Raw genomic sequence first — 13,620 nt, forward strand, 5'->3', positions numbered from 1 at the left:
TGAACCTTTGGGGTTCCGTCCTCGGTCTTATTCGATTAGTCGAATATTGGCTTTTCTGCAACAAGGGGTTGAGCAGAAACTGGCCTTGAGTACTATCAAGGGTCAGGTCTCAGCATTAGCCATCTTCTTTCAGAAGCCTTTGGCTACTCATTCCTTGGTGCGGAACTTCATCCAGGGGGTGCGACATCTGGCTCCGCCAGTGCACGCGCCGTTACCCCCCTGGGATCTTAATTTAGTGTTGTCGGTTCTTCAGAAACCTCCCTTTGAAGATATTAGGGAGATTCCTCTACCCACGTTGTCCCAGAAGGTGGCCTTCTTGGTGGCTATTACTTCTGCACGCAGGGTGTCAGAACTGGCCGCATTATCTTGTCGTTCACCATATCTGGTGGTTCATAGAGATAAGGTGGTTCTTCGTCCGAATCCATCCTTCCTACCAAAAGTGGTTTCAGAATTTCATCTGAATGAAGAAATTGTATTACCTTCCCTGTGTCCTAAGCCCAGTCATCCTCGGGAGTTTGCTTTACACTCCTTGGATGTGGTCCGGGCGATCAGGGTATACTTGAAAACGACAGACTCGTTTCGCAAGACGGATTCACTTTTTGTGATCCCAGATGGACCCAAAAAGGGGTTGCCTGCATCTGCCGCGACCATTTCCAGATGGATCAGACAGACGGTAGTACAGGCTTATTCTATTAAGGGTCGGGAGCCCCCGTTCCCTGTTAAGGCGCACTCCACTCGGGCACTTAGTGCGTCATGGGCCTTTCGCCATCAGGCGTCAGTGGTCCAGGTGTGCAAGGCGGCTACCTGGTCGTCGGTGCATACCTTTACTAAACATTATAAAGTTGATGTAATGGCATCGTCTGATGCCTCGTTTGGCCGCAAGGTTTTGCAGGCCGCAATTTGAGGAGACCAGTGGTCTACCTCGAGGGTTTTTTCCGTTGGAAATTTTTTCTTTAGTCTCATTCTTTGTTTATAATGAGCCTTTAAAACTTCTAGTTTGGCACCAGTTGGGCCTTCTAGATTGGATTTGATTTTGTCAATCCCACCCCTCATTTGTGGCACTGCTTCTGGATGTCCCAGCTCTTGAGAATCAAGAAGACTACGTCTGTCAATGAGCGATAGAGAAAAATGGATTTTTGTAAGATCTTACCGTAAAATCCTTTTCTCTTAAGCTCATTGACAGACGTAGTACCCGCCCCTCTATCATTGAGTTGGGTTGGGTTAAATTCTCTGTACTGCTTTAAAACAGAACTGATTCCCTGTAGCAGAGAGAGGGAGGATATACCCTCAGGGACTGCCCCTAAGGTGGAGCCAGAACGTTTTGTCTTTCTGCCTAGTCCTACTCCTGCGGAGACAACATAACCCAGCTCTTGAGAATCAAGAAGACTACGTCTGTCAATGAGCTTAAGAGAAAAGGATTTTACGGTAAGATCTTACAAAAATCCATTTTTTTGAGTACCTGCACCATGCTCTGAGGCTCCATTTTCTCTACATATTGAATATGACATAGCTCCCGCTGAGTCAAACTATTAGCTCTGCTATCAGCAAAACTCATGCTCCCTGTTGCCTTAAAAACCCTAGTTCTGGACTGCTGCAGAGACCACTACTTCCCCACAGAAAGCATGGGTCCTGCTCTGTAGCATGCTGGTAGGGATTATGCTTTTTACATTTTTTCCTCAGTAGTGGAGGAGCACTATGCACCTGTAAAGATTGTGCTTGAACGTCAGAATGATCATTGAAGACAGTGCTGCCTGATGATTATTTGTGAAAGAGCATACTGTACCTCCTTAGAGAATCACATTTTCACGTGCCTGCCCTGCAGTGTAACCAATAAAGTATAGCAGCCCCCAGTGCTGGAGCTAAGCTTCGAGGGAATTGCTTTTTTTAACCAGGCAAATTCCCCATAAGGTAAATGTTCCTGAGACTTGGATTTCCCACTGAGCAACTACTGACCCAGAAATAAATGCAGTTCATAACTATAGCAAATAACCCAATGGTCATTGTTTTCTAGTATTTTTTTGACAATTAAAGTATAGTTAAAACTGAGCAATGTACTTGTTTTATTCGCTTCCGTTTGGTCTTTTATATTAGACATTGAAAGAATTTTGTTATATCAGTGGCAAATAGATATCCATTGATCCTGCAAGAAATCCGGTGCTGTCCTGTAACCTGTGCACTCTGCAGTTTTTTTTGTCACACAAGGTTATACACTTATCAAGAAGTCTGTTAGGACTACAGAACACCTCTCCCCTATGTCATGGAGAAGAGGGGGAAGTGTTTGTTGTACTGTCCTATGTTAACGATAAACCTCCATAGATAGAGTGTCGTGAGTTAGTCTTTTGACCCTAGGACAGAAAGTGCATTACTGGCAGGATCATAAGATGAAAATAGGACAGAAGCTTGAAAAGAGAAAACGAAGGCAGTCCCCACATCTAAGGACTAGTAGTCTGAAATATATATTTTTGTTTTTGGCTTTAAACAAACTTAAGGTGTCAAACTACCCCCACAGAAAAATACGCCCCTAACACAGAGGTTCCCCCCTAACGCAAAATACGCATTCGGGGGGAAACCTCTGGGGGAATCAAGAATGGAGAAACATCTGGGAGTCTTAGTTGAAGATAGACTAAGCAATAGCATGCAATGTCAAGCTGCAGCTGCCGGCAGAATATTGCCATGCATAAGGAAGGGGATGTATTCCAGAGATAAATCTATAATCCTACCACCTTATAAAACTCTGGTCCAAGAGTCCAAAGAAGGGCAACTAAGCTAATTAGGGGATTGGAGGACCTAAATTATGAGGAGCGATTACAAGCGCTCGACTTATTCTCCCTGGAGAAGAGACGCCTGAGAGGGGCATGATAGCGATTTAGAAATACCTCAATGGTGATCTCAGCATAGAAAAAAAACGATTCATTCGCAAGGAGTCCAAGAGGACACAAGGCCATTCAATGCGATTAGAGGAGAAGCGATTTAACCTCAGGCTACGCAAAGGGTTTTTCACAGTAAGGACAAAAAGATTGTGGAGCTGGCTTCCACAAATGGTAGTAACTGCGGGGAGCATGGCTACTTTTAAAATACTCGTGGACATACATCCCCAAGATGAAAACATTCAGGAGTATGGGAAATGAATACGTCCACACACACCTACACAGGTTGAACTGGATGGACTATTGTCTTTATTCAACCTCAACTACTATGCAACTATGTAACTAGCAGTGACTCAATCATCCCTGACTTACAAATATGCCTCATGGAGACGTAAGATGGATAGATCCATAGATGAGTCATTTTTGGTTCAACCAGCTGGCTAAATGAAAAAAATAAAACCAACGTATTACTCCATCCACACAAACAAGGAAGATGGAGGAATCTCCCCCACTAAGACATTGTATTCCAACAGTGGGCAGGCCCGGATTGGCCAATCGGGAGAACCGGGAGAATTCCCGGTGGGCTGGTCGGGTTGAGGGCCGGTGACACCGGTGTTCTAAAATTTAGAACACAGCTGACAGAGGAGGCAGGACTGGTTGCTTAGCAGAGAGGAGGCGGCACGGATAGAATACATCCTCTGGTCTGAGAGGAGGCGGGGCTGAGGCTGGACAAACTGTTTAGCTGGGAGGAGACGGGACGGAGGTAGAGAAAAAATGTAATCAGCCAGCTCTGCATTATTACAATTATGCTCGACCTCAGTCCCGCCTCCTCCCAGCTAAGCAGTTCGTCCAGCCTCCGCCCCGCCTCCTCTCAGACCCGAGGATGTCTTCTCTCCCTCCCACCTCCTCCCAGCTAAGCACTTCATCCCGCCTCCGCCCCGCCTCCTGTCTCAGCTAAGTAATCTGTCCCGCCTCCTCTGTCAGCAGTGACCTAATGGCGCCGGGGGGGGGGGGCAGCGCCATTTTTAAATCGAAAGAAAAAAACTGCAGTGGCCCAGCAGTGGCGCTCGCCTCTCATCACGGCCAGGTAAGACCCCTCCACAGCCTCTAACCATCTCCCCTTGTACCATGCCCGCAGCCTCTAACCATCTCTCCCTGTACCATGCCCGCAGCCTCTAACCATCTCCCCCTGTACCATGCCCGCAGCCTCTAACCATCTCCCCTTGTACCATGCCCGCAGCCTCTAACCATCTCCCCCTGTACCATGCCCGCAGCCTCTAACCATCTCCCCCTGTACCATGCCCGCAGCCTCTAACCATCTCCCCCTGTACCATGCCCGCAGCCTCTAACCATCTCCCCTTGTACCATGCCCGCAGCCTCTAACCATCTCCCCTTGTAACATGCCCGCAGCCTCTAACCATCTCCCCTTGTACCATGCCCGCAGCCTCTAACCATCTCCCCTTGTACCATGCCCGCAGCCTCTAACCATCTCCTCTTGTACCATGCCCGCAGCCTCTAACCATCTCCCCCTGTACCATGTCCGCAGCCTCTAACCATCTCCCCCTGTACCATGCCCGCAGCCTCTAACCATCTGCCCCTGTACCATGCCCGCAGCCTCTAACCATCTGCCCCTGTACCATGCCCGCAGCCTCTAACCATCTCCCCTTGTACCATGCCCGCAGCCTCTAACCATCTCTCCCTGTACCATGTCCGCAGCCTCTAACTATCTGCCCCTGTACCATGCCCACAGCCTCTAACCATCTCCCCCTGTACCATGCCCGCAGGCTCTAACCATCTCCCCCTGTACCATGTCCGCAGCCTCTAACCATCTCCCCTTGTACCATGTCCACAGCCTCTAACCATCTCCCCTTGTACCATGCCCGCAGCCTCTAACCATCTCCCCTTGTACCATGCCCACAGCCTCTAACAATCTCCCCTTGTACCATGCCCGCAGCCTCTAACCATCTCCCCTTGTACCATCCATGCCCGCAGCCTCTAACCATCTCTCCCTGTACCATGCCCACAGCCTCTAACCATCTCTCCCTGTACCATGCCCGCAGCCTCTAACCATCTCCCCCTGTACCATGCCCGCAGCCTCTAACCATCTCCCCTTGTACCATGCCCGCAGCCTCTAACCATCTCCCCTTGTACCATGCCCACAGCCTCTAACCATCTCCCCTTGTACCATGCCCTCAGCCTCTAACCATCTCTCCCTGTACCATGTCCACAGCCTCTAACCATCTGTCCCTGTACCATGCCCACAGCCTCTAACCATCTTCCCTTGTACCATGCCCGCAGCCTCTAACCATCTGTACACCATAGACATGCATTATGTCCGTATATCATCCGCAAACGGATGGGATGATATGCGGACATATGGACCGGATGACACAAGTGTCATCTGTGTCCGTAAAAAAAAAAAAAAGTGCCACAGCGGACAAAAAAAACCGGAGCGGCCGTGTGAAAGAGGCCTTAGGCTACTGAATTTGCACTGAATTGTAAATATTTTTTGAAAAATACAATGAATTACAAGGCTGTAGAGAATAGAGAACAGTGCACCTTTGGAAACTTATATTCTGAGGTTTTAATTACATTATTTTAATATAGTCAGTCATTAACTAAAGTGGGCCGATCTAAGGCATGAAACTCCAGGGCTGAAAATGAGTCCCACTCCGGCCCTGACAGTGGGACTCTCCACTGTCAGATTACACTGATAGGTGGCTGCAGCTGCTGATTGGCAAAAGGTTTCCAACATTTCTGTTTGACGAATGTCAATCTAACAATTGACTTCTGTCGAACTGGGAAGCCCATAAAATTCAGCTGGTCCCTGCTGAACTGGCAGAATTTTGGTCCATCTATGCCCAGCTTAAGTTCTATTGCTGAGTGTCAGAAGGAGGAGCCCTGATCAGTTGTGCATTGAGTTCTAGTCAATAAAGTTTTTATATGATATGTATGTTCTGGATTGCTTTCATTTTGCTTTCTCCATGTTTTTTATATCCATTAGTAACTCAGTCTATATATGACACAATTTTTTAAATTCTAGGTGACACGAGCTGTGAATAATGCAACAGTGAAGTCTCTTGTTTTAATTGATGAATTTGGAAAAGGAACTAATACAGTAAGAAATATATTTTCTCTCTGGCAAGCCTCCTTAAAGGCCAACTATAACCTGAACTGTAAGAATAAAGATAGAGGATTAACATATCTGTCAGGCTTGTATTGCTCTGCGTGCCAACTACTAGGGAAATTTCGCCTCTCTTTTTATTCCTGTGACACACCAGAACAAGCAATGAAGAAAGCAGGGGTCACTAGGACAGGAAGGCACAAACAGCAAAGGAATATTTTCACTCTACCAGACAAACGGTTGCTGTATCTAGCTCCATTGGAGAGACATTTGTATCCCTTCTATGACAGCCTGTCACCAGGACAGGATGTGATGGAAACAATAAAAACTTCACAGAGGTTCTAACCTTTCCCCACGCTATAGAAAAACATGTTTTGGCTCGAGTTGAGCTTTATAAAATGGGGGATAGATTGGACAAAGGCAAGTGCCTTCAGGAGATGTGAGTATTTAGGAGCATACTCAGTCTATCATTGTAAGTCCTCTCCACATGGTACTTTGTACCCGCAAGTCTCTTTATTGTATGTCCCACATCCAACTCTCAATGTTTTCAGCAATGTGAAATAAATTCTCTTATTAATTTAGTTAACAATATACTGTACATGCTCTGAAAATATCCAGTGCTGCCCCTTAAATGACACCATACCAGACATCCCGAGGCACTCAAAAATATATTTTCAATATACTGCTACCTTGAAAGCTAGCAATATAAGGAATCCTACTAAAACAAACCGTAGTGCTGCCCTAAATAATATTATATAAAACAATCAATGGGATTTTAGACCACACTCTCCTGCCCCAATGGGCCCGATACCACGATTAAATGAAATAAATCAAAAGACTTGCAGTATTTTGGCAAAAAATGGCAGCGGCACACTTTATTGGTTTTATCCATATTTAAACATCAAAAACATTTAAAAATGAATCAAATACTCTCACTTTAAAGAACCAGATGAATTGTAATTTCCCAGTTATTAGAACTCGAGCAACAATAATTTGAAATTAACAAAGAAAATACAATGTCAGGGTGACCCAACCACACAAAGGTGCTCGTGACAAAAGGGAGGGGGGGTGGAGAACTTCTTTACTCTTCAGATGCAAAAGGAAGCACTCCAGACCAGCACCGGCTTATATAGACTTACCCCTGGGATCCAGAAACTTCCATTCTTTCCCATTGGCTGTTCCTTGCCCCAGCACTAGTAGGCAGTTTAACCTCTTAATTACCTACTTCTGCCTAACTGCCCCTGAGCCTAAGCCCCAGCTAATAAACACCCATAGTGTAGGTGGTCACAATCCCATGAAAGGGGGCGCTTATTGCTCCCCCCTTTTTTAAAAGATATATAAATATATAAATGATAAAAACTGTTGGAATCTCAGTTCTGACAAGTGTGCTATACTAGAGGTAACATGTGAATTAATAATACTTGTGATATAATCAAATGCTTCTTTTAAAAAACATACAGTCCACAACTATGCAAATTTTATGTATATATATTGTAATAATCCTCCCCGCCACCGACATCCATGTTGTACAGGGTGCTCACTCTTCCTTCTCCTTTTGTGCAGTTAAATGAACACATCCATGTGTCACCACGATGAGTGCCCACCCTTATAGTTGGGTTCTCACCTCAAATGATGTGACCTCGTGCCTAAGCTCGGTCTAAGAAAGCCTTTTTACCTCTCCCTGTCTTGGGGATGAGTATCCAGTTAGCTCCAATATGTACTGCTTGTCTCCTCACTCCACTCCTCCACAGTACCATTGCAATGTCACATATGAAGAAAGAACTAAATAGTGCTTATACCCTTAAAAGCATAACTTTTTTAAAAACAATAATGTGGGTACTCACATTTTGCTAGTGCTTCCAGCGCACCAGACTAAACATACAAAATATCCTCCAACAGCGGTTTTATTCCTGCCTGCAATCCATCAGTCCACACTCCTGGAAACTGGTTCTACCTAGCAACCGGGTGCCATCAATGCCCTTGCCCCTCCCCTATGTGTATCGACACAGGGTCACGTGTCTTCATCAGGGAGAAATTCTATTGGACAGAGGACTGACTTTTTATACTGAGTCATGCTCCATTTTCTTGTAGCTCATCGAGCGCAGCCATTTTCTATGTGATCAAATTCATCAATCCAACAACACCCAATGCTAACTATATATGCTACTATGTTGCCAAATAGATGCACGGCTATGCTACATTTTTTATATTCATGGGTAACACCCATTGGATACTGTTGTTGTATTCCGCTTATCAATAAAAAAACCCATTTAGGGGAAAAAAATAAAATTGCAGCCTAGTCTGCATATGTCACAGTGAGATACACCCATTGGATACTGTTGTTGTATTCCGCTTATCAATAAAACCCATTTAGGGGAAAAAAAATTAATTGCTGGCTAGTCTGCATATGTTACAGTAAAATAAACCCATTGGATACTGTTGTTGTATTCCGCTTATCAATAAAAACCCATTTAGGGGAAAAAAATAAAATTGCAGCCTAGTCTGCATATGTCACAGTGAGATACACCCATTGGATACTGTTGTTGTATTCCACTTATCAATAAAACCCATTTAGGGGAAAAAAATTTAATTGCGGGCTAGTCTGCATATGTTACAGTGAGATACACCCATTGGATACTGTTGTTGTATTCCACTTATCAATAAAAACCCATTTAGGTGGAAAAAAAAATTGCGGCCTAGTCTGCATATGTTACAGTGAGATACACCCATTGGATACTGTTGTATTCTGCTTATCAATAAAAGCCCATTTAGGGGGGGAAAAAAATTGCAGCCTAGTCTGCATATGTTACAGTGAGATTTACCCATTGGATACTGTTGTTGTATTCCGCTTATCAATAAAAACCCATTTAGGTGAAAAAAAAAAAAATTGCGGCCTAGTCTGCATATGTTACAGTGAGATACACCCATTGGATACTGTTGTATTCTGCTTATCAATAAAAGCCCATTTAGGGGAAAAAAATAAAATTGCAGCCTAGTCTGCATATGTCACAGTGAGATACACCCATTGGATACTGTTGTTGTATTCCGCTTATCAATAAAACCCATTTAGGGGAAAAAAATGTAATTGCGGGCTAGTCTGCATATGTTACAGTGAGATACACCCATTGGATACTGTTGTATTCTGCTTATCAATAAAAGCCCATTTAGGGGGGAAAAGAAATTGCAGCCTAGTCTGCATATGTTACAGTGAGATTTACCCATTGGATACTGTTGTTGTATTCCGCTTATCAATAAAAACCCATTTAGGGAAAAAGAAACAAAAAATTGCGGCCTAGTCTGCATATGTTACAGTGAGATACACCCATTGGATACTGTTGTTGTATTTCGCTTATCAATAAATAAGTCAATAAGTCAATCAATAAGTCTGGCCAGCATGTGCAAGGTGGAGTTCCACCTTGTGGGCATGTCACATATGAGGCGGTGAGCGGGAAGGCCGAAGTTACACTGCAGCGCTGACAGGCGAGCAGCAGCATGGTGAGAACGCCGAAAGTGCGCACAGACAGCCCGCACTTTCTCCAGCAGCTCTGACATATCGGGCTAATTTTTAAGGAACCTCTGTACCACCAAATTCAGCACATGCGCCAGGCAAGGGATGTGCATCAAACCAGCTAGGCCCAGAGCTGCTACGAGATTTCGCCCATTATCGCACACCACCAGGCCAAGCTTGAGGCTCACTGGCACCAACCACTCATCGGTCTGCTGTTCCATGCTCCTCCACAACTCCTGCGCGGTGTGGGGTTTTTCCCCCCAAGAGGCAAGTTTTAAAACTGCCTGCTGTCGTTTACCCCTGGCTGTGCTGAAGTTGATGGTGAAGGTGTTACGCTGACCGGATGAGGAGGCGGCAGAGGATGAGGAAGCGAAGTAGGAGGAGTTAGGAACAGGAGGCAAACTGAAGCACCCCGCAATCCTCGGTGGTGGAAGGACATGCGCTAAACTGCTATCCGCCTCAGGCCCAGCCACCACTGCATTTACCCAGTGTGCTGTTAGGGAGATATAACTTCCCTGACCGTGCTTACTGGTCCACGTATCCGTAGTTAGGTGGACCTTGCCACAGATAGCGTTGCGCAGTGCACACCTGATTTTGTCACCCACTTGGTTGTGCATGGAAGGGATGGCTTGCCTGGAAATGTAGTGGTGGCTGGGCACGACGTACTGTGGGACAGCCACCGCCATAAGGCTTTTAAAGCTCTACATCTCCACCAGACGGAATGACAGTATTTCAAAGACCAGGAATTTTGAAATGCTGGCATTCAGGGCCAGGGATCGTGGGTGGGTAGGGGGGTACTTCCTCTTCCGCTCCAGTGTTTGGGAGATAGAAATCTGAACGCTTCCACGGGACATTGTGGAGATGGTTGTTGGTGACCCAGGTGGTGGTGTTGCTGGCAGATCCTCTGTTTGCGGGGTGGCAGGTGCCACTGTCTCTACAGAGGTGGATGAAGAGGCTGAGACTGCAGCAGAAGAGGAAGCAGGAGGAGCCAAAGACCTTTCTTGGTTTTTGAGGTGTCTACTCCACTGCAACTCATGCTTTGCACTTAGATGCCTGGTCATGCAGGTTGTGCTCAGGTTGAGAAGGTTTATGCCTCGCTTCAGGCTCTGATTGCACAGCGTGCAAACTACTCGTGTCCTGTCATCATCACATTGTCTGAAGAACTGGCACGCTAGGGAACTCCTTTGAGCTGGCTTTTGTGTGCTCGGTCCCTTGCTGCATTGGGCAGTAGCAGGCGTAGTGTCTAGGGCATGGCCGCTCCGCTTTTGCACCCTGCTCTCTCTTCTGCTGTGCTGGTGGCTCTGTGCGACCACCGCCTCTTCCTCCAAACTACTGAGGTCTCCTGCATGGCGTTCATTCCATGTGGGGTCGAGGACCTCATCGTCCTCCACATCGTCTTCCACCCAGTCTTCACCCCTGCCCTCCTTGTCAGTCTCCACAATTCGGAATTCCGCAGCAGTTGGCACCTGTGTTTCGTCATCATCCGAGACGTGCTGCGATGGTCCTCCCATGTACTCATCTTGAGACATAAGTGGTTGGGCATCGGTGTACTTAATCTCTTCCACTTCTAGGGCAAGGCTAGGTGGATGACCCTGGGAAACCATGCTAACAGAGTCCTCAAAAAGAAGAAGAGACTGCTGCATGACTTGGGGCTCAGACTGATTGGCTGATTTGCAAGGGGGTGAGGTGAAAGATTGGTGGACATCGGCTGCAGGTGCCAACTCTGACCTTTAAGCGGAAGACTGGGTGGGAGACAATGTGAAGGAACTGGAGGCACTGTCAGCAACCCAATCTACTATCGCCTGTACTTGTTCTGGCCTCAACATTTGTAGAGGCGCATTAGGCCCTGCCAAATACTGCTGCAGGTTCTGTCGCCTACTTGCAGCTGAGAAAAGTACTTCACTTGTGTGTGTAGCTGGCACAGATCGACCACATCCTCTCCTTGCAACAAGAGCTCCACCAGCAGCACCACGACCCAGCACTAACATGGTGGAGCAGTATGTGTGCACACGCCTAGACGTACTGAATGACGGGTCTGTCCCCTTCAACTTCTGGGTCTCCAAATTGGGCTCATGGCCTGAGCTTGCCCTTTACGCCTTGGAGGTGCTGGCCTGCCCTGCAGCCAGTGTATTATCTGAACGGGTATTTAGCACGGCTGGGGGTGTTATCACAGCCAAGCGCAGCCGCCTGTCCAGAGCCAATGTGGACAAGCTCACGTTCATTAAAATGAACCAGGCATGGATCTGAACAGGACTTGTCCATACCTTGTACAGAATAGACATGTATACCGGCCTTACCCAGCTATTGTATTTGATCTTTCTTACTCTTTTGGGGTGTACCCTAATTTAAAAAAAAATGTAATTAAAAACCAAAACCAGTGTTGGCTACCTCGTCGTCCTCCTCCTCCACCGCCGCCGCCGCTTCCACCTACACCTCCATATCCACCGCCACCTCAATCTCCCACTCCATATGGGCCTCGTCCTCCTCCTACATCATTCAAGATTATTATTTTTTATTTTTATGTTATTTTAAGTTATTTCCCTGGGAAATATATTTAAAGGATAGAGCCACTTTAGTACTAATCCATTAATGCACCAACATCCCTATATAATATGCAAGAAGACCAACTATGAAGTATCATGGGACTTTTAGGGTGCGTTTCTTATTTCATTGAGATAATAATGATTATCATAACACAGATTATCGTTTAAAAAAAGAAATTTTATTTTCCAAAAAACTTTTATTAAATAAATGTTAAAATGCATATGAAAAAACACACATGGAACATACAAAATTCATGCCTTTCCAACAGGCGAAGTGTGAGGCATGATTTCTCTAAACGCTAAATTATTTGACTGGTTTCGCCAAAAAGCAGGCTTCCTCAGAAAATTTTAGCGCAAGACAATGACTCTTCTATCAAATACAAAAAATATGTGTCAAATACATAGAGTAAGCAAGACAACAAATACAAATTAATTAGCATTATGAACAGCAAACAGCATACTTTTATTTTCATGCTATATGGAAAAACTTGATCCAAACCTGCAGATGGAGCAATTATGGAGAAACGATGTTGTAAGTGGGCCTCAGGATCTGAACACATGAACGTCCAGCAGCAAAGCAGGTGTAGCCACTAATGGTCTCCTGCAGAGGAAAGTGAAAACACAAGGGACTTGATTAAACCACTCATGTGGTTGAAAGTGTATACCAATAGTTACAATCGTTTTAGTATATACCAGCAATTACTTACAGAAAGGGTAAGTGAAGGTAAAGAAGATTATTGGCAAAATTATGTTTTCATAAGGGTTTATGCACAATCCCACGGTGATCACAGGGATCCCTCAATCTCCAAGACCATCAGGGGGAGTTCAATGATTGCATATATTGTACTTAGATGTTGTATGCCATTAAAAATATTTAAAATAAGAATAGCTAAACATAGCCCCAAATGACTGCGGCCACCTCCCAAATGGGCAAGATAGTTGTCCCAAACACCCCTATCAGTAAGGGGATGGAATAGTCAAAGTAGACAAAGTCCACCTAAAAAATAAGAAAGATCTAATTAGGTACTGCAGAAAAGGTAGTAACCAAAAGAAAACCGAAGTAATGATCAAAGTCATCACACCCCCATGAAGGGACGTATAGTACCTGTTATTCATACAGAGGTAAAGGTAGAGCATGTCCTATCCAGACCGCATGTTAAGGGCAAGTGCACCAAAAGAGATCAAATGCTCCTTAAATACCTCCCTCCACTCTGATGGAGCATGAAGCTCCAATCAGAATGCGGACATGAGATGGCTGAGTGGTAACCTCCCCCCACCAGAAACCACATCACGGCCGTGGTCACGCTGGCCCCGCCCCGACACAACCAAAATAAATGGAGAGAAGGAGAAGGGGGGCCCGTCACGGAACCCGGCGCGTGTGCAGTATCCTGGTGCGGCATCGCCACACAGCCAAGGAGGCGGCGCCTGGATCCCATAGGGCATGTCGCCATGGAGACCCAGGACGCCTCGGGCGTCCGTACGGGGACCGGATGCAGCAGAACCCGCAAGCGGCCAGGCAGCATGGCACAGAGGTAGTGGAAGCGTTTGAACATGAAGATGTTATTCGTAAGACCAGGC

The 13,620-nt window shown here is 45.9% G+C and overlaps 1 protein-coding gene across 1 annotated transcript in view; it reads left to right on the forward strand.

Annotated features, from left to right (window-relative positions):
• Positions 1-13,620, forward strand: part of MSH5 (mutS homolog 5) — a 257,259-nt gene that overhangs the window by 215,854 nt on the left and 27,785 nt on the right. Inside the window, exon 19 of the mRNA XM_082264441.1 lies at positions 5,911-5,985. Coding sequence (XP_082120567.1) covers positions 5,911-5,985 — 75 coding nt within the window. The remainder of the gene's footprint in view (positions 1-5,910; positions 5,986-13,620) is intronic.

The sequence above is a fragment of the Pelophylax lessonae genome (assembly GCF_965119305.1).
Source record: "Pelophylax lessonae genome assembly, chromosome: 7".
In the NCBI taxonomy this organism is placed as follows: Eukaryota; Metazoa; Chordata; class Amphibia; order Anura; family Ranidae; genus Pelophylax; species Pelophylax lessonae.